The sequence below is a fragment of the Notechis scutatus genome, chromosome 1, assembly GCF_049901735.1.
Source record: "Notechis scutatus isolate UNSWTSFEM ecotype Mainland chromosome 1, rNotScu1.2, whole genome shotgun sequence".
NCBI lineage: Eukaryota > Metazoa > Chordata > Lepidosauria > Squamata > Elapidae > Notechis > Notechis scutatus.
In genome coordinates, this window is record NC_142009.1 from 36,035,736 (window position 1) to 36,056,284 (window position 20,549).

General features: G+C 37.8%; 1 protein-coding gene across 4 annotated transcripts in view; it reads right to left on the reverse strand.

Moving 5' to 3' along the window:
- The window catches only part of CCDC88A (coiled-coil and HOOK domain protein 88A), a 99,120-nt gene that overhangs the window by 52,576 nt on the left and 25,995 nt on the right, over positions 1-20,549 (reverse strand). For all 4 annotated transcript variants that reach the window (XM_087961052.1, XM_087961042.1, XM_087961036.1 and 1 more), the window contains exons 9-14: positions 13,747-13,828; positions 6,414-6,572; positions 3,741-3,887; positions 2,174-2,318; positions 1,133-1,317; positions 52-189 (exon numbers count right to left, since the gene is read on the reverse strand). In XM_087961052.1, the coding sequence (XP_087817178.1) occupies positions 52-189; positions 1,133-1,317; positions 2,174-2,318; positions 3,741-3,887; positions 6,414-6,572; positions 13,747-13,828 (856 nt within the window). The remainder of the gene's footprint in view (positions 1-51; positions 190-1,132; positions 1,318-2,173; positions 2,319-3,740; positions 3,888-6,413; positions 6,573-13,746; positions 13,829-20,549) is intronic.

Genomic DNA, 20,549 nt, shown 5'->3' on the forward strand with positions numbered 1-20,549 from the left:
TTATTATTTAAATGCAGAAACCACAATAAAACAAGTATCTATGTATATTACCTGTCTTTCTGAATTTTCTCTCAAAGTTTCGATCGTTTTTTCAAGCTGTGCTTTCTCTTTCATAAGATCTTTGCAAAGATTCTGACTACTCTGATGACTCTGTTTCTCTTCAGTAAATTCATTCTTAAGTCCTTCCAGCTGTAGGGATATTCATCAAATTTAAATTTTGATTTAATAAAATGCAGGTGTATATGCTTTTTGAAGGAACAGATTAAATAACATTTTCCTATATCAAAAGCCTATCAGAAATGAAATTTTAATAAAAGAAAAACTGCATCTAAGATTTTGTGCCATAGGTTATTTCTTCTTCAAGGAGTCCTCCAACAGAAAGTACCAAATGTTTCAATATATACTGCTTAAAAAAACATAAACACATAAAGGATTGCTTTACATAAAATATTTTGTATTTTTATTATCACATTAAAATTTGATATAGGAAAAAAGCAAATATGCTTATATTTGTTTTTCTGCTTCAAAATTATACTTTTTTCCCTTAGATGTAGAAAAAAGATTAAATTAAATTAAATTACATTAAAAAGAGAACTTTAAAGAGAGAGATTAGGACAACAGGACCAGAGCTACAGTGCCCACAAGGATTAAAATTGACGACTGGGGCTTTATTTATCAATATCTCACTTTTAATTTCTCTCTCATTCACCTTGCGGCCTTTTTAGTATTCAGTCCTTATAAATGTCTATCACAACAAATATTCACAGATTCTGTTATTTACCTTCACTTTCATTCATTCACCTGCCCACCCCATGCGTTCTCTTCCTTCTCTATTTCCTCTCCAAAATTACATATTAACAGAAAGTCCTAATGAATGCCATTTGCTTACAAAAAAATCTATACTAACCCCCCACCCTAAAATGAAATATTATTCCACTAAAACATCTAATAAAATTGACCAGATTTCTCCTGACTAGAATATTGTTATGCACAATGAAATAAACAGAAAAGGGTAGATGCAGTTAAGTTTATAGTAGCAGCACTGTTCTTTTGATACATTGATAAAAGCTAAATTTATAAAATATCATTTGTATATAACATCTTTCTCACAGAATCATAAAATAGCTGCTACCTTTTTACTTAGCCTTTGATTTTCTCTTTCCATTTTCATTAGTTTCGAGTTATTGCCTTCTACGGAACCCATTGCATTTTGTAATTCTTCTACTGTTTTTAATAAAGTTTGGTTTTCCATTTCTAGTTTTAATAATCTACTAGATGTTAGTTCATTCACTTCATGACCAAGTGACTTCTGTGGCACTGTTAAAATGGAAGGTAAAAAGGATAAATTGCCCTTCTGTTATCTAAACTATTTCTAATATATAATTAGAAAAGGACACAACTGTATAAAGAAAAGAACAGAACTTCAGCTACTGTTTTCTTTTTTGAAAAACAAATATAAATACTAAACCTAAATAATTACTTTAATAAACATTTTCCCAACCTGAAATTAAATCTCATTAGTATGGACCAAGCATCACAACTTTTTATTAATAAAAATATAATTATGAAGATTATCCTGAATCATAAATATTAATATGAGACAATCTACTGATAGTCTGAAGTCTGAAGCTGCAAGTTTATACAAAATCAAGAATTCACAGAATTTTGCTTAAATCTAAGATTATTTGTGTAGTAAAATATATGAATTATTCTACTCTTAAAACATGACAACATGGAGGTCAAAATATATACAGTAAAAATTAGAGCCAATCTGAGACATTTCTCATTTTTTGATAATGCATTATTTTCAAAAATAACTTTACAACGTAAACAAGATCAATAATGTACAATTGGATGCTTCATTTAATTTGCTGTGAGATTGGCTACATCTACCTTCTTGGATGAATTCCACATTTGAAAAAATATTGTTTAGAGGTATTTGCTCAAGATAGAGACAGATATAAAAATTGAAAATAAAAAATAAAATAAAAAATGCTAATAACAACTAAAACTAGCAAGTAGCAAGTATTCCTTGGAATGAACCAGTCTGGATAGCTATGCATTTGGGTCCCCTGAAAGAAAACTGACAAATATTTGAACCAGTCTTTAAAGAATCTGAATGTTAAACTGCACATATACTATCTGGACAACAAATAAGTATAACTTTATCTACCTTCACAAATTTCTGATGATCTGTTTATCTGTTCAAGTTCCCAGCCCAAATGTAGTGATTCATCCATACTTTGCTTCTGAGCCATTTCTAGTGACATATTTTCTTCCATAAGTTCCTCAATTTTTTTCCGATCCATATCACGTTCCTTAAACATAGTTTCATATAAATTTTCTTTAAAACCTCCTCTCTTCTACTTTATTAATGAAACTACATTAAGTTATCAGCAGCACAAAAACAACATACTGTAATTAAATCAAATACATACATACAAAGCTTATATAGTTTTCAACTTAAGACCACAATGGAGCCCAACATTTCTGTTGTTCAGTGAGACATTTGTTAAATGTGTTTTGCCCCATTTTACGACCTTTCTTTCCAAAGTTGTTAAGTGAATCACTGCAGTTGTTAATTTAGTAACATGGTTGTTAAGTAAATCTGGTTTCCCCATTAATTTTGCTTGTCAGAAGGTCAATAACAAAACCTCAGAAATTGGCGATGGTCTGGATAGATGGGCACATGGAGGTAAGCCTCCATCAGGTCTACTAAAGTCAAAAAGTCTCCCTCCCGAATTCCCACGAAAATTGAATGGAGGGAGTGCATCTTGAATCTTCTGTATATCAGATGCCTGTTGAGCTCCTTTAGGTTGAGAATTGCTCGCCACCCCCACCCCCCGAGGCCTTTGGGATGACAAACAAAATTGAATAAAACCCCGGTCCCCTCTGGTGCCCTGGAACCGGTTGGATGGCATGGATATCCAGCAAATGCTGGATTGCTGATTCCATGAGGGCCCTCTCATTGCCAAGTTCCTGGAGACGGGGTAGCACATAAAGGCTCTTGGGGGAAGAAGAGAAATTCCAGGGAAGTTTTAAAAAGGAAAATTAAAAAGCGCGAAAATAAAAAGGGTGCGAAAAACAAAAGGTGGCTGAGCCAACAAAGCTGGGCAGCTGTCAAACCTTTCTGCAAATCTAAACGACAAAGAGAATCCAGGGAGTAAAATAATTCTTCAACAAACTCAAATAATTCAGAGCCCTTTTAGGGTGGTCTGAATGAGTTGAGACCGAGAACTGGGGACTGTTACCAGGGGTCAGAGGGGCATGTCCTCAGAATTCAACTCGATCTGTAGAGCAACAAGGCTGAAGACTACCCAGCCTGAACAAAGCCAACCTACAACAAATCTTTTAATTGTGACTGTTGCAGCATTCCTGCAGTCATGTGATTGCCATTCAGGTGGTTGACAACTAGGTCACAATTACAAATTCACAGCATACCACAATCTTGTGATCACTATTTGCAACTTTTACTTCTGGCTTCCAACAAGCAAAGTCAATGGGGAAGCCAGCAGGAAGTCACAGGACCACGGAGCACTGCAATTGCACAAGATTGGCTAACAATAACAACCCAAACTGTGGGAACTGCTATCATAAGTTGGTGCAGTAAACGATGGCATGTGTTATGATCCCATTGCTTAGTGATGGAGTTCCCAGTCCCAAATACCATTGGCAATTGAAGACAAGCTGTAATTTTGTTCTTAAAAAATGACTTTTTCTATCCCATCCTGTATGCTCACCATCTCCATATCGTGGAGTTTAGCTTTTAATTGCAGATTCTCCTTTTCCAATTCATGCAATTTATCAGAACGGGCTCGGGTTCCTTCTAACTGATCTTCCAACATTGTCTTTGTTTCCAGTAATACTTGATTATCTTCTTTTAGCTCCTACAGTAATAAGTGAGAAATATGTGAGAAACTGACAATAAAATAAGAAACAAAGTAGTTTAAAAAAAATTAAAACAGCACACACCAAACAAAATGGTGTTATATTTTACATAAATTAATGTAACTATTTAAGAAAAATACATGTGACAGAATAAAATACTAAGCACATAATTCTAAATCTGGAGGCAAAACTAATCCAATACCTTTTGGATTTTAGAGAACCATATTTAAAAATTGAAAAGTTCCCACAAGTAAATAAATGAATAAGAAAATGTAGAAAGTAATTGATAATAACTATAGAACAAAGGTACAAAATGTTCCCTGCTATAAATGCATGAATATTAACATTAGCTTTTGAAATCTGATTTATAGTTGACCTCTGGGGAAGTAATGGACTGAAAACCACAACACTTTTAGCAGAGTTGATGACTGTGGCAGAAAGTGGAGCAAGTGAATGAATTGACTTCTGGAACTCTCCAGATCAAGGGGAGAATTTGGGATTGCCCCAAATGCTCCTTATAGGTGCTCCTTGTGATAAGACTATAAAACTATGGTCTCCAGCAGGTTTTAGAGCTCTGAAAGCCAAGCGAGTCAACTTTGTCCAAGCAGTGGTTTGGAGTCTGCAAAAGGATGCTAGTTTTGCCGACTTCCTGTCTTAATCACCTTTACTGGAAATGGCTTGTACATAAATTATTTTTGAATATTAAGACTCTTCATAACGACAAGTTTCATTACACCAGTGATTTTTCTTCATTCTGCAGAGAAAGATGTTTTATGTAAATTTAAAACTTAAAGAAAAGCTTTTTTATTTGGAATAAGCAGCAAAAGGGTGATTAGAATGTCAATTTTGGAATGCTTTTAAAGAGATTAAGGGACCTGGAAATACGATTTTAAACTATTTATAAGACTGCATCCTGTAGTTTGTTTAAAGTATTATTAAAATATATGAAGATTTTTAGTTTAAATGCAAGAAATCTCTTCCTGGGAAAATGTGCTGAGACAAAAGCATGATAAGACCTTGAAGGCTGGTTAATAGATGTCACCAGAAATAGCTAAGGATTATAAAAAAGGAGAAGAGTCATTAATACAGAAAGGAGAAAAGTATTTTAACTCTGGAAGAATTCAAGAATATATGACAACAATGTACCCAGAACTTTCTCTTTAGATTGTTTTATATAATAAAAATAAGCTTAAAAGAGATAGAACAGGATACAACTGTTTTGGTTATGGATTTAAAATTAACCGGACCCAAGAATAATATGGATAGTCTTCAACTTACGACCACAATTGAACCCAAAATTACTGTTCTACATGAGATATTTGTTAAACTAACTTTGTCCCATTTTATGACTTTTCTAGCCACAGTTTGTTAAGTGAATCACCGCACTTGTTTAAGTTACTAACTGAGTTCTTAAGTGAATCTGGCTTCCCCATTGCTAGTAAGAAGATTGCAATAGGGGATCGAATGACCCAAGGACAATGCAACCATCACAAATGATTCAGTTGCCATGTGCCTGAATGTTTATCACATGCCCATGACGATGACACAAAAAAGTGACTTGGACAAATTTCTTTGGATTTACAAAGAGATACATTATATTTATGAATGAATTCCTGAGGGAAAAAAAGAGAAAGAAATCAGGTTTTAGGATAGTATCTAAAAGGTATAAACTTCAAAATCTTATGTATTAGCTTATGTTAGCTTATTTGATCAAGGTAAAATATACATTATTCTTTTTTTCTGATATTAATAGGTTTTTCTTGATTAGCATGATGATGCTTTGAACATTTGTTTATAGATAAGACATGGGAAGAAAAGTTTTTCTTCCTTTTTTAAAGAAAGTAATAAGCTATAGTATTAATATTGAGAGCAGATAAAAAAGAAATGAATTAATTTGTGGGATATCATTTGAAGAATTTAAGGATTAAAATTTTTAATAAGCTTCATCTGGTAGCTCCTACTGGAGTTTTTCTTGATTAAATAATGAAGTTTTAAAAGATTTGTTTTATAGACATAAACAAATAAAATATGGCAAGAATAATTTTTTGCTTCATACTTTTTGAGAAAATGACAAGGTACTGTCAGGAAGGAAATATGAAATTGTTTCATTTTTTTAAAGTTAAAATATATGCATTATTATTTCTGATAGTCCATTGTTAAAACTGACTTTTTCTGATTAAAATTGAATGAAGGCTCTATCTGCTCATAGATAAAAGAACAAATATAAAATTAGACCTTTGATTGAAATATTAGAGAAGGTGTTCAGTTATTGAAAATGCTTGTACTTGTCTTAATGACGGGAGAAGCTATTTTTTCCTACATTTTTTCTGCTTTTCTTCTTTTTTACATTTTTTCTTTTTCCCCTTCCTCCTTTCTTTACTAATAGGAGGATGCATATTTTTAGACTGTAACATAAAACAAGATCAACACAAACACAGAATTTAATCAAATAATACTTTGATTCATGTAAGAAACATAATCAGTAAAAAAATAAACATACATTTAACAAAAACATTTCTAATTACCTCTATTCTAGCCTTGTAGAATTCAATATCATGTAGTCTTTCTTTATATCGGCTGAGTTCACTTTCAAGCTTGTCAACCCGAATTGCCTTCTCTCTGAGAACATCAAGTTCATCCCGATACACTCTGGCAGATCGGGCATCCGAAAGTAAACTCATATTCTAGCAAATCAATTGAAATATATATTTAGTGTTTATGAAAAAGGTAAGAAGGCAGAAGGCAAAAGAGAAGGCAAGAATAATATTATCTCTTTTAACATGAAATCACACAGACATTAGTGTGCATGGAAAAGGGAAACTAGTAAACATTAGCATTTATTCAGAATACAAAATCAATAAGTAGCACAATTTATATGTGGATTTGTATAAGAATTTTTCTTTCTAACAACACCATCATTGCATTCATTTTTGTAACCATCTTTTCAAGATCATTAATATTGATATGTTGAGCATTGATTTTATTTTATAGAATAAATTTCATAGAAACTCTATAACCAGGAACCCTAATTCCCACAGTCTCTGTAAGGGAGATGGGTAGTTCTTAAATATGACAAACAAATAAATAAAAATTCATACTTATGATGAAAAAAGATTGGTAGTTATTAAATATAAACAACTTATATAATGTTGAAAATTATTTTTTCCTTAAGGTATTATTCATTTAGTTATATTATCTGCTTTTTGAATTGGGCAGTTCAAATATTTAATAAATTGGAATGTTTTCTTTTAGAATTTGAATATATTTACTCTTAAAATATTATTTTAGTTCTGATAATGAGGAAAAATATAACATAGAAAAAGGGCGTTGGTACTTACCTGACACGCCCATTCTGTTTGAGCTGTGAAGAGCATCCAGTAGTGGGAGGTGCTTCAGTCTCTGCTTGTTTGGGCTGGGCTTAATTTGCGGAACGCTCCTCCTCCTCCATGGGACTCCTCCCCAGAGTTCCCCAGTTTTGGCGAAGACGAGAGAAACAAACACCCTCACCCTTAATACTGTAAAAATTCATTGGCCGAAACAGGATCCCACCAGATGGAAGAGGGTGGGGCTGGATGCTCTTTGCAACTCAAAGAGAACGGGCGTGTCAGGTAAGTACCAACGCCCTTTCTCCCACAAGCTGCTCAGAACATCCAGTAGTGGGACATACCAAGGCTTGGTCTGTCCTACAGAAGGGACTCCGTCTGTCTTGGGATCCCCTCCTGGTCCCTGTGGACCCGTTGCAGAACCCTTCTGCCAAAGGAGGCCTTGGCTGATGCAAACACATCTATTTTATAATGCCTAATCAAAGGTGATGGAGAGGACCAGGTTGCATGACAGATGTCAGTGATTGGTGCCTGCGTGGCCCATGCTGCCGATGTTGCGGCGCTCCTTGTTGAATGAGCTGTTATGCCCCTGGGAACCTGAAGTGCTTGAATCTGATACGTTTTCGCTATTGCGGCCCATAGCCAACGGCCTATTGTGGAGGATGAGACCTTGCATCCCTGATTGTTGGGCTGAAAAGACACAAATAAAGCCTCCGTTTTTCTAAAAGAGGCTGTGCAGTGAATAGATATTCGTAACACTCGCCTCACGTCCAGCCAATGCCATTGTCATTCTAGCCCTTGGGATGGCCTGGGACAAAAATTAGGAAGTATCAGTTCTTGTGCCCTGTGAAAGGCTGAATTAACTTTGGGTATGAACGTAGGATCGGGATGAAGGACGACCCTTTCGGAATGGAAGACGCAAAGATCTTGTCTGATCGACAAGGCTGCCAGTTCTGAAATACGATGAGCGGAAGTGATCGCTACAAGAAAATCTACTTTATACGTCAGAAATTGGAGACTTGACGATTGCAAAGGCTCGAAAGGTCACTTAGTGAGTGCAAGAAGGACCTTGTTAAGGTCCTAAGTGGAATAATGGTGAACCGTTGGTGGACGTAAGTTTGTGGCTCCTCGAAAGAAACACTGTATGCGTGGATTATGGGAAAGAGATAGGAGGCCTTCATAAGTGACGACTGACACCAAGGCCGCCACTTGTCTTTTCAACGTATTAGCTGATAATCCCGTCAAGCCCCTCTTGTAAGAACTCTAGGATCTGAGCCACAGATGGAGAAATGGGATCAATTTGAGACTTGGTACACCATTTGCAGAAACTGGACCACGTGGCATTGTAGATGCGAGTTGTTGAGGGGTGTCTGGCAGCTTGGATTATGGCAATAACTCTGTTGGAAAACTTTTCGCTCTTCAGACGACTCCGCTCAACCTCCAGACGGTCAGGTGCAACCATTGACGGTCCGGATGTTGAAGGGGTCCTTGGGCTAACAAGACCCTGTCTGGCGGAATTATCCATGGTGGTGATACAGATAGATTGCAGAGGTCTGCAAACCACGACCGTCTGGGCCAGTAGGGAGCTACCAGAAGCAGCTCCGCCCTCTCATCGAGCAGCTTCTGGATGACCTTGGGGATCAGTGGAAGTGGCGGGAATGCACACAGAAGCCCCAGGGGCCAACGGCAATGGAGCACATTGAAATTCTCCGCTCCTTGCGAGGGGTATCTGGAAAGAAATCTCGGGAGCTGAGCGTTGAGCGGGGAAGTGAACAGGTCTACCACTGGCTGCCGAAATGTGCTGACCGCCTCTTAAAAGAGGGTCGGATGGAGGAGCCACTATCGTGGCCCTGCTTAGCCAATCTGCCTGTGTATTCAACAGTCCTGAAATGTGTTCTGCTCTGATGGAAATCAGGTTGCTCTCTGCCCAATGACACAAACGCTCTGCTTCTCGCATGAGGTGTTTCGACTGAGTTCCCCCCTGTTTATGTGAGCTTTCGCGGTTACATTGTCGGTCAATATTAATGTGTTGGTTGCATACCTGTGAAAGGAAGCTGCGGAGAGCCAGGTGTACTGCTCGAAGCTCCAGCCAGTTTATGCTGCACGACCGTTCTATGGAAGACCAGCAGCCTTGGGCTGTGAGCGATTGAAAGTGAGCTCCCCATCCAATCAGGCTGGCATTGGTGGTGATGGTAAGTCTGTGGGGCTGTTTCAATAGGCAACCTTTGTTTATGGCTGGTCTGGTCCACCAGAAGAGAGATATGAGGACCTGTGATGGAACTTTGACCTTTTATTTGTAGTTGCTTCGGCTGGATCGCTGGTACGGGAGCAGGAACCACTGGAGTGATCTAGTGTGGAGCCAGGCCCAAGGAATAATAGATATACACGAGATCATCTTGCCTAACAATTTTGATAGATCAGCTAGGGACACCCTCCTATGAACCTGATCTCCTTAACTAATTGATGAATGCTGTTTTGTCTATCTGGTGACAGGAAAACTTTGCCTTCCACTGTATCTATGACTGCCCCCAGATGGAGTAATCGAGTCGAAGGTATTAAATGACTCTTTTCCCAATTGATTTGAGAACCCGTGTAGTTGTAGGGATTGTAATGTAGTCTGAGTATCTGTGACTGATTGATGAACAGAAGATGACAAAATTAAGATATCATCGAGGTAACACTGCAGTCGTATGGGGACACCCTGGAGATGAGCGAGGGCTGCGAGAACCTTTGTGAAGGACCTGGGGGCAGAAGCTAGTTTGAAAGGAAGAGCCACATATTCAAAATGGAGATTATTATAACAGAATCGTAAAAATTTATAGTGGGAAGGCCAAATTGGAATATGTAAGTACGCCTCCGTCAGATCTATGAATGTAAGGACGTCACCTTTTCTGATACCAAGTAAGATAGATTGCAGGGTGTGCATTTTAAATTTGCGATATACTAAAAATTGATTAAGGCGTTTCAAATCCAAGATTGCTCTCCATCCCCCTGAACTTTTGGGAACAACGAAAAGATGAGAATAGAAACCTTGCCCTCGTTGGTCGGTAGCTACTGGTTGGATGGCTTGTATGTCCAGTAGGTGATGAATAGCTGTTTCTATAAGATTTCATTTAACCAGATCTCTGGAAAGAGGGCATGACATAAAGAAGTCTGGGGGAGCAGATTGAAACTCCAACACGAGGCCGAATCTGATCGTGTCTCTGACCCAGGAAACAGACGCTGAGGAGTCCCATTGGTCCGCGAATAATTTAAGGCTGTCGCCGATAGGAGCCGGGTCCATGGGGTTATCTTGGACGCCGGAAAAATCTATTTCCTGCTCCTTGGAAGGATTTCTTGGGTTGGCCACCCCTTCTGTTCCTATCCCCAAAGTCTGACCTCTCTGGCTGTTGCCCTGGTCGGAAAGGTGGGGGTCTCTCGTATCTGGTTGAGAACGGTCCCTGATAAAAGGGCCGAAAGGATCCCCTCCGAAAGGACTGAGGGTTTCTAGGGTCTGACTTCTGAAAAAGAGAGGGTAAAATTTTATTTTTGTTTCGATGAGTAGCAGATCGAGGGAAGGGCCAAACAGTCTGTCTCCCGCTAGAGGAGATGAAGCGAGCTTGCATTTATGTTTAATATCCGCTTGCCAATTCTTTAACCATAGCAAGCGTCGCGCTGTGACATGTGAAGTGATGGCTCTGGCTGAAAACTTAACTGCATGAAAGGTTGCGTCAGCTGAGAATTCGGCGGCTGCTATAAGCTTTGCAATGTCTTGGTGTGCTCTAGTGTTAGAATTGGGGACATGCTCCCGTAATAGCCGGAGCCATCTAAGGGAAGAACGGGTAAAGAAGGAAGCGGCCGTGGCAGCTCTGATGGCCCATGCATCAGACTGATGGGCCCTGCGTAGGGCTAGCTCGGCCCGTTTGTCCTCTGGCTTTAATGCCTCCAGCGCCTCACTGGGAATGGAGGGCGAGGATGCTAATCGCACAATGGGTTCATCTACCTCAGGAGTATTCAACAATTTTAAGAAATCTGGGGCCAAATTGAAGAATTTCCTGTCGTAACCAGTGGGGGCCATGTATACTGCTGCAGAAGCCCACTGTTTCTGTACCAGGTCTGCAAACATGTGAGGGACTGGAATCACATCTGCCTCGATTAAAGGTTGGGTGAAGATGAGATCCTCTGGTCCCTCGTCTGACAGAGTTGGAATGATAGAAGGGGCCGGCTTGTCCAGGCGCGCAGTGTTTTTGGTCTTGAACAATAGAGATTTGAAAAGTTGTGGCCGGAACAAGGCCCTCATCCTCAGCCGGGTCGGTATCATGCACTGATTCTGATTCACTCTGGTCCATCAGCTCAATGTGTTCCACCTCTTCTGCCTCCTCCTCCTGCGGCTCCTGTAGGAGCATACCCCCTTGAAACAGTACCTGGGTATAGTGTTGCTCCGACCTGGCCTATGAGCGAACTGATTGAGAATCATACTCAGCGGGTGCAGGATGATCCCTGGTCAGAACCGCATGTTACAGGCCTGCTGCGATTCCCTGACGGATAGCCATCTCCATCCAGGTCTTCATTCGCTCTGGCACATCGTCTGGAAGAGATTGTTCCTGTCGAAGACCGGCAGCCGTTGGTGTGAAGATCGCTTCGGGTATTCTTCGCATGGTTGGTGATTGAGCTAACTGGGCCTGTTGACTCTGGGGAGCCACGCTGCACCTGGATGAGAGGGAGAGATCTAGAGGGGTAGGAGGGAGGAAAGTGGAGGACGGCCCTGGATTGTGGGGTAAGGAAGCTTGAGAGGTCCTGTGTGCCTCGCGTGTGCACTTATCTATTTGTTTTTCCAGTGCCTTGTGGCGCCTGTTGGCATCCTTTTCTGATGCCTTAGAAGTCCCTTTTTTTTGCTTAGGATTGTGTTGAAATTTGGACTTGCCCCTTGAAGTTGAGGTGTGTGAACCACTACCCCCTGCCATTTTGATTGTGGAAGGAACAGCACGCTCGTTATTTAATGCTATATTGTGTAGGCGGTTGGCGTGCCCAGGGACCTTGTCAAGAATGGACAGGGTGCCCTGAAATCAAATCCCCCCCTTTTTTAAAAATATGGATATCTGCTTCAAAATTGAGTCGTATGTCAACAATAATAATTTATTATTGTTATGAAATTGTTAGTATTATTATATTGGTATGATTAATTTGATTATCTTAGTATTATTAATATTATCAGAGTGTATAGGTATGCAAATATATTTGGATGTCCCAATCAGCCAAATTGAGAACGCCTAGCAGGCCAAATTATCACTCACAGGCCTTCAACAGCTTCCCTGTACAGGCGAATGCTGGCCTAAATGCTCGCTGTTGTGCCGCTGGATAGGGAGAACTGTGAGGGTTAAGCCAACAACACGAATTAACAAAGGCCTCGAATAGGTTGGAAATGAGGTTGTAATGATACCTCGGGGTATTTTGTGTAAAAAAAAAACCTTCAACCTGAAATAAGGATTACCTCATACAGTCTATTGAATTAGCACTCAATGTGGCCACGTGGTCCTTTAACAGTAAAAAAAAAAATGGCGACCGGACGTTATTTGTGACGCGCGCGCCAGCAGCAATCTCCTACTGAGAAAAGGATAAGCTCCAACAGCTTTCCCTTAGGGTAAACCGGCTGGGAGGGGTGAAAATAACCAGGCGATTACACCTCCACCCCTAAACGGTGTTCTTCGGGGGGGGGGAAACTGTGACACGACTCGGGAGAGAGCAAGAGAGAAAAAGCCACGCTGTTTAAATGTTAAAACGGCTCGGTGATCGTAATGGCAAGGATAGGGCTAGCGATTGGGGGTGGTGGAACAAAATTGAAGCTTCCCTGTGCTTAGGAGCGCAAGGAGTGCTTCCTGATAATGCGATCCCGACGGCCAGATGGCAAAGGCAGCGTCGGTAAGTCAAACAACAATTGTTAGAAGGAGAGGACATTGACTATCTGCAAACCTTAAAGAGAATTCTCCTGTTTCAGCCAAGGATTAACGAGCACTGCCTATCTCTCACGAGGCTGAGCCAAAACTGGGGAACACTGGGGAGGAGTCCCGTGGAGGAGGAGGAGCATTCCGCTAATTAAGCCCAGCCTAAATAAGCAGAGACTGAAGCACTTCCCACTACTGGATGCTCTGAGCAGCTCGTGGGAGAACAATCTGTTTACAGACAAAAAGAATGTGCATAGAACAATGTCAGGTCACTCTTTTCTAAATTCTTCCCAAGATATAAATAAAAGGGGATGGAAGCTGCATTCAACAGATGCCTCCTTTCTTGAACGTAAATTGAAATACAGTTCACAAAAGATTTCTAAAACAAAAAGACCAGAAAATAACAAATACACTGGTCAATCAATATAAGTGTATTTTAAGTTTAAGATCCTATGGCCGTTATGATTTTAAGTTTAAGATCCTATGGCCGTTATTTAGTTGAAATCTGCTTAACTATGAACCACTGCTTGAAACATGCATCATAAATAAAACTGATAAACACAAGCAAGTTACACTTCATTTCAACAAAACAGTTTAACCCATGATTCACAAACCTCTTGTTGAAGTCGCTTTAATTCAGTTTCATTCTGTTCAAATTCTTGCTTACAATCCAACAACTGTTCAGTCTTTTCCTCACTAAAAACAAAACATAAACATATTTGTAAAAAACATATATTTTTACAAATATTAAAAAAGCTTTATTTTACACTCCAGTTAATAATTAAAAGGAAACTGCACCAGCATCATAATAAGTTCACTAAAATGATAAAAATAACAGTAATAGCAGTAATCAAGAATGGATTGAAATATTGTTAAATTCCTTCCCTCTAGTTTTTTTGCTCTCCTGATTTCCTCCTGTTACTTCAAATTTGAAAAAGAGCTTGAGAGCAAACACACAAGACAAAGAAAGCGAATAAATTCCGGATTCTCTAAATCTCTGTTCCTGATTATTGCTTTTTCCAAAAGCTGTTTTTTATTTATTTTTACTTATTTATTTTAAATAATAGCGAAACTTGTGTACTTGCTCATTAACAACAGTTGAATCCCACAGGTTGAGAAGATTTATATACATTATTCACATACTTCATTATTCTCTAACAACAGCTCCTCAATCTATCCTCCCTGCAGATGTACAGCTCAAGTGAGTCAATTTTCTGCCTTGGAAAAAACAGTTATATAGAACTTCATTATGGATTCTGGCTTTAATTAATTTGAGTAATAGATAAGTAATTTTTGAGTCCTTCAAAAGCAATATTTTCTCCATATTAAGACATTCTTCTTCGCCTTCCAATTATACAACAATAGTTAATATTAGCTTACAAATCTTGTAGCAATTTAGTATTATTGTTGGATCCAGTTTCACATTTACTCCCGTATTTAATAATTATTTAATTAAATATTCAACAAGGAGTGTGTAAAATTAATTAATGTGGGAATGGACTGCTCTGGAGAAGTCTGGGACACTTCATTTCACTCTAGTGCAGTAGAGGTATGATCTTGGGCATCAGGGATTGGTTCCATGGAGAGAGGTTTTTATGTGGACCAGAGGGCGCATAGTTTTGTGTGCTGCCTGCATCCCACAGACGGGGCTTTGCTTGTGTGTGTGACCCTGTTTCTGGCATGTCATGACCCAGTGATGGTCCACCAACTGGAGGTTGGTGGACCATCACTGCTCTAGTTTAGACCATCCTGCACTTCTTCCTCTTCTATGCTTTTACTGGGATTTGACAGTTTACAGAAAAGCAAGACTTGGAAGTAGTTTGATATGGACAACTTTTGCATATTCCTAATTCTACAGTTCAGTACCAGACAGGTCACATATTCTAAAATGATTATGGCATACAAGATTTAAAATAATATATACATAGTTTCAGTTTTGAAACATTAATATCAAAACAGAAAATATTTTATAATAACCATTCTTTATTATCATTGTTTGATATCAGTGAAGCATTAGAAGACTCTGAAATTGTAAATTAGATAAAACAAAGGACACTCGTAGTACCTTAAAAAAAGCTGCTTATGCAATGGATTTTTCTCAACTCCCTCTCTTCTAAAGCTTTCCATTTTCCCTCATAAAGCCTGAAGTGAATCAACAAAGTTCTGACATGGGGGATTAGTGCGAAATGAAACATATAAACATATAAAGTTTGTGCAAACTCCTTGTGTCTTTCATTTAAGGCTCCTTAAAAGAAATTTGAGAAAGAGTGATTGGGAACAGTTGTGGAGGGTTCAGAAAGCCCCTTTGTACTTTGATATGATGGGGAAAGAGAAGTTGAAATAGAACCGACCATCTCTGAGGAAGAAATCAGATGGGCAATGAGCCAACTGCCAAACCACAAGATTCCAATTGTTGACACCATTGCTATATCATTCACAGTCATTAGACACCTGTGCCAGAAAATTTGGGAAATCAACACATGGCCACAGGATTGGAAATCCTCAGTGTTTATTCTACTGCTGAAAATGGGTGATTCTAAGGATTGTTCCAATTATTGCATAATTGCTCTCATCCCTCACATCAGCAGGATTTTGTTTAAAATAGAACAAGGTCTAGTATGAACCATCAAAAGGGAATTGCCATATTTCCAAGCTGGCTTCCAAAAGGGTCATGGCACCCGCAGTCATATTGCAAATCTGCACAATAGAAGATTTGCAGATTACAGAAGAAATCTTGTGAATATCAAAAGATCATTTACATTTGTTACATCAATTACAAGAAAGCCTTTGATTGTGTTGATCATGAGAAGCCATGGAGAGCCCTACAGGACATGAGGGTACCAGCACATCTGGTCAAGTTGGTGCACTCAGGATACTCAAATCAGGAAGACACAGTGTGAACACCATATGAAAACCCTGAATAGTTTAAGATAGAGAAAGTGATGTGTCAAGGTTGCATTATCTCCCTTTCTTATTTAATCTGTGTGCCAAAGTGATCATGAGGAAGCTAGATCTTGAATAAAAATCGGGATATAAGTTGTGGAAGAAACATCAGCAATGTTCAATATGCTCATGATACAACACTCCTCTCAGAAACCAAAGAAGGCCTAAAACATCTGATCAAGAAAATCAAAGAAGAAAGTGAGATTTTTAGTCTCTTTCTGAACATCAAGAAGACCAAGCTGATGACCACAGCAAGGAATGGAAACATGACAATAGAAACTGACACTGAAGAGATAGAATGCATGGAAGAATTCACTTTCCTAGGATTGCAGATCACTCAAAGCAGTGAATACAATCTCAAAATAAAATGTCAGATTGCACTGGGTCATATAGCAATGATAAATGTAGCTGAATATGGAAAAGCAAGGACATCAGCAACTAAATGTAGGTTAGTCTGCTCTATTGTGTTCCTCGTAGCTATGGTTGTGAAAGTTGGGTCTTAAAAAAGCAAGACAAGAAGAAAATTGACTTGTTTGAGCTGTGGTGCTGGAGAAGGTTCCTGCATATTTCTTGGTAACTAACAAGCAAGTACTGAAATGAGAAAGATGACCAAGCAAGTACTGGAGTACATAACACCGAACCTACCACTGGAAGGCAAAATCTCAAAAATGAATCTCTTAATATTTGTGGAGAGATTTCTTTGGCATCTGTCTTACTTTGGCCATGTCATGAGGAGGAATTCACTAGACAAAGCAAATATGTTTGGAAGAGATAGCAGTAAGAGGAAACCAGGCCGTCAAAGAATAAGCTGGGTGAACACCATCAAAGCTGACACCAGCCAGATCATAGAAAAACTCAAAGAAGTGCAAGATCGAAAGACATGGAGAGACCTGGCCCACGGAATCACCAAGAGTCTGACAATTACTGAATGAAAAACATCATTAGCACTTTTTGTTATCACAGCTTTCCGTGTATAACTTATCATGGAGAAGACAAACATTATCCAAATATTTTTAGAGTAATCTGACATTAAAGTGGTCAAGTCAAGTCCAAAATCAAGCCAATTAACTTCCATTCATGAACTCTCATTTCTTCCCTGTATATAAGACAAAGGTAGGTAGGTGGGTAGCTGAAAAAGCAGAGGAAATCATCTATTTTTATTTCCATTGTGAATTAAATCTGTCAGCAAAGAGATTAAATAGGCATAGCTTTTAATATTTATTGAATACAACAGATAGATGTTGTATAATCTGACATTTCTTTCATATAAACCAAGACATCATATTATCAATCCACTTCAATCCTTCTCTCCACAAAATCACCTGAGAATTTTTCCAGAAAGAATATAATATGGCACAAACAGCAGTATTTCATATGTGAAGGTAGAATGCAGAACAGACAACATATGGATAAGAATTTGTATTATTTCTCTAAAACAGAAACCTACAGTACAATCTTCAGGTTAAGGGAAACTCATTTTTTTCCCAAGAGAATATTATTTTATCACTCATATTTTTCTTTCTGAGAAGCTTAAACTGGACAGTGGGATTATTCTTCACTGTCATCCCCAAAGGAATCAGATTATTAAAGCTGAATTCCAATAGGTTAATATATGTTTGCTTTTCATCAAGTTAACTGAAATATGTTCATAACAGCAAACATGTTTATCTGCAAGACATCCTATTTAAATCAGAAATTATAGAAATATTCAGTCAAAAATGTTTATTTCATTTTCAAATTACAAAAATATAAGTTCCAAACATAAAAATATTCAACCATTTTATATGTATGCATCTATTGCACAGCATGTATTTTATACATAATATCAAAGCTGGAGCTAATGAACTTTTCAATATAGGGCCTGTTTTAAATAATGACAGTTCTTATGTCAAACCACAGCTTCTCATAAATATTTACTTAACCACCATGCTTTGTATCCAATTTAAATGCAATGTTATTTAAAATGTACAGAACTAATGGGAATTACTTTAGCATACCAGCACATCGGATAGTACTGACAATCATTAAAAGATATTAGCATTTTATAGGCAAAAATGTTATTTGTAAATAAATAAAACATATTGGTAAAATGTAAAAATATTCTCAGAAATATATACACTTCCAATGAGCTATTCAATTAAGTGTAATGGGATTGCTTTTAATTATACATTCTACACCAATGTTCACTATTTAGGCTATTACATGTCAGTCAAATTAATAACAGCAATTTGCATTAACTTCCCTAGTACAGCTGTTTATAGAATATCTTGGCTAGGCTCATTTCAACAGACACCCAATATCTGAGTCATCAAAAATGGTCTTTTTTTTTGTATTTTTGTACTCACCATGACTAAGTTTTTAAAGCTTTGTATTTTGTTCAAATAAAAAAGTAATTAAATAGAGATAATAATATACTTTGCCCATTTTAGATGATCCAGTTGAAACTCTCTTGTAAATCTGTTGGTCTTTGTCTGTATGTGTGTGTGTGTGTAGGGGGGTAAGAGATGGAGGGGCTGGCTCTGAATATAAATGTTCCCATTTCATGCTCCTCTCTCTCTCAAAACAATATTTGAAGCTCAGCCTACCATACTGCAGTTCAATACAATTCTAATAATGAAACACGTCAAATAATATTCAAAGTGAAATAATAAAATGTACCTAAGGAACAGCTTTCAAGGGGCCTAGAAATGTTTCTTAGCATCAAATTCTGACAGGAAATTACAACAGAAAAACCTTATTACCATAAAATTACCGAGCCATTCTGTGTCCAGAACAAATATAGAAAATTTGACCTTAGTACTAGAGGACAAGCATATGTTAAGACTCTTCATCCCTGCTGTATTATTTATTGAGCAAGCACCATAATGGCTTAATTAGCCATAAACTTTGCAGCATTTATCTAATGTTTAAAGCATTTCACATGCACAATTGCAGCTAAGGATTAGAAACTGGCCCTTCAGGCAGAGAACAGGTGGCAATCTTAAACTCATTTCATTGCTAGACTGGATTTAACAATGATTCTGAAACTTCTATGTTAAACTCCTATTTCACATCACTGTGTAATTAATTAGCCACAGATTTAGAAACCTCAATATACATTGCTTTATCAAATCACAGTTAGGATACAACTTTGACAATCATGAAACTTATAGTCTTGGATTATATTTAAAAAGCTACTGTACAAGCAAGTATTTGTGGGAATTGCAGACTCTTCAGGAATTTTACTGATATGGACATCAGCACCATTTATAACCAATGAATAACCTTAGGCACTGGTACAAAAGCACACTCTCCCACTATTAATGGCAAACATGTCTATAGCTCTTGGAACTCATGAGAAAAGAAAACTGGAAGTTATATAATTGTAGCACAGCTGTGACTCAACTCAGGTTAAAATTTATTGAAAACATAAATACCCTTTTATCAAGTTATGTACTATATATCTATTTTTTCCAAAATTACTTTTTAAAAAAAGTACTGTGTTTTGATAGTATACAAATATATTGTTATATCTATACAAAGCTATTGAATGGCAAGGTGGCCTAGTGATGAAGAAGCTCGCCTCCCACTTGGAAGGGTTGAGAGTTTAATCCTAGGCAGGGACAGATATTTCTTTACCAGGGCGCAAAGAGAAAATATATGCTGCAAACTCCACATAGTGTCAGGAAGAGCATCGGGCTGGCAAATGCTCAGCTCCATTCAGTCACCCCGACTCCACCCTGATAAAATGGATTAGATGAGTCGTAAAAAGAAAAAAAATCTATAGAGAGTTATGCAGAAGACTGAGTAGGTATCCTCAACAAGGGCTCTAACATTTTCTGCTTAGTTGGCATGCATTTGTAAATAATTCCATTGGCAAAACACAATACAATTTTAACTAGAACATGTGATATTAAACAATATCATTTTACTTGGAAAGTTTAGCTTTCTGAAATCTGAGCTTACTGATGAGAACCTACATAGGTGTTTTTTTTGCCTATACCCACACTAGGAGTACCACCTAATAAGCAGACAAACAAAAAGTACCAGGGGAGGGGGAGAAAGTACTGAATGTGCATAGATGTTCAGTTATAGATAGAAAAAAATTATACCTATTTTTACTTTACATTTATAATACAAATGCTTTTAAAATCTGTTCCCTCAGATCTACTTCTAAGCTATTTTAACCTTTTGAGATTAAATGCATGCTTATACAGTAGTAATCCATAAGAAACCCAAAGTCTCTAAAAGGGAGTGAGCACATATGTATTTTACAACAAACATACACATACTTGGGTGGTAGGCCTCTTCTTGCTTATAGGCATTTGCTTAATCTAAAACAGTTACTAACTAGTAAGAGAGACCACACAAAGTGCATTAATTCAATTACATGTTCTGTTTTTTAACCATTTATGTACAATTTAGAACTGTCCACTTCATTTTCCATATCAAATCTTGGTGTTCAATATGCTAATTTTCAAGTCAACATTCTAAA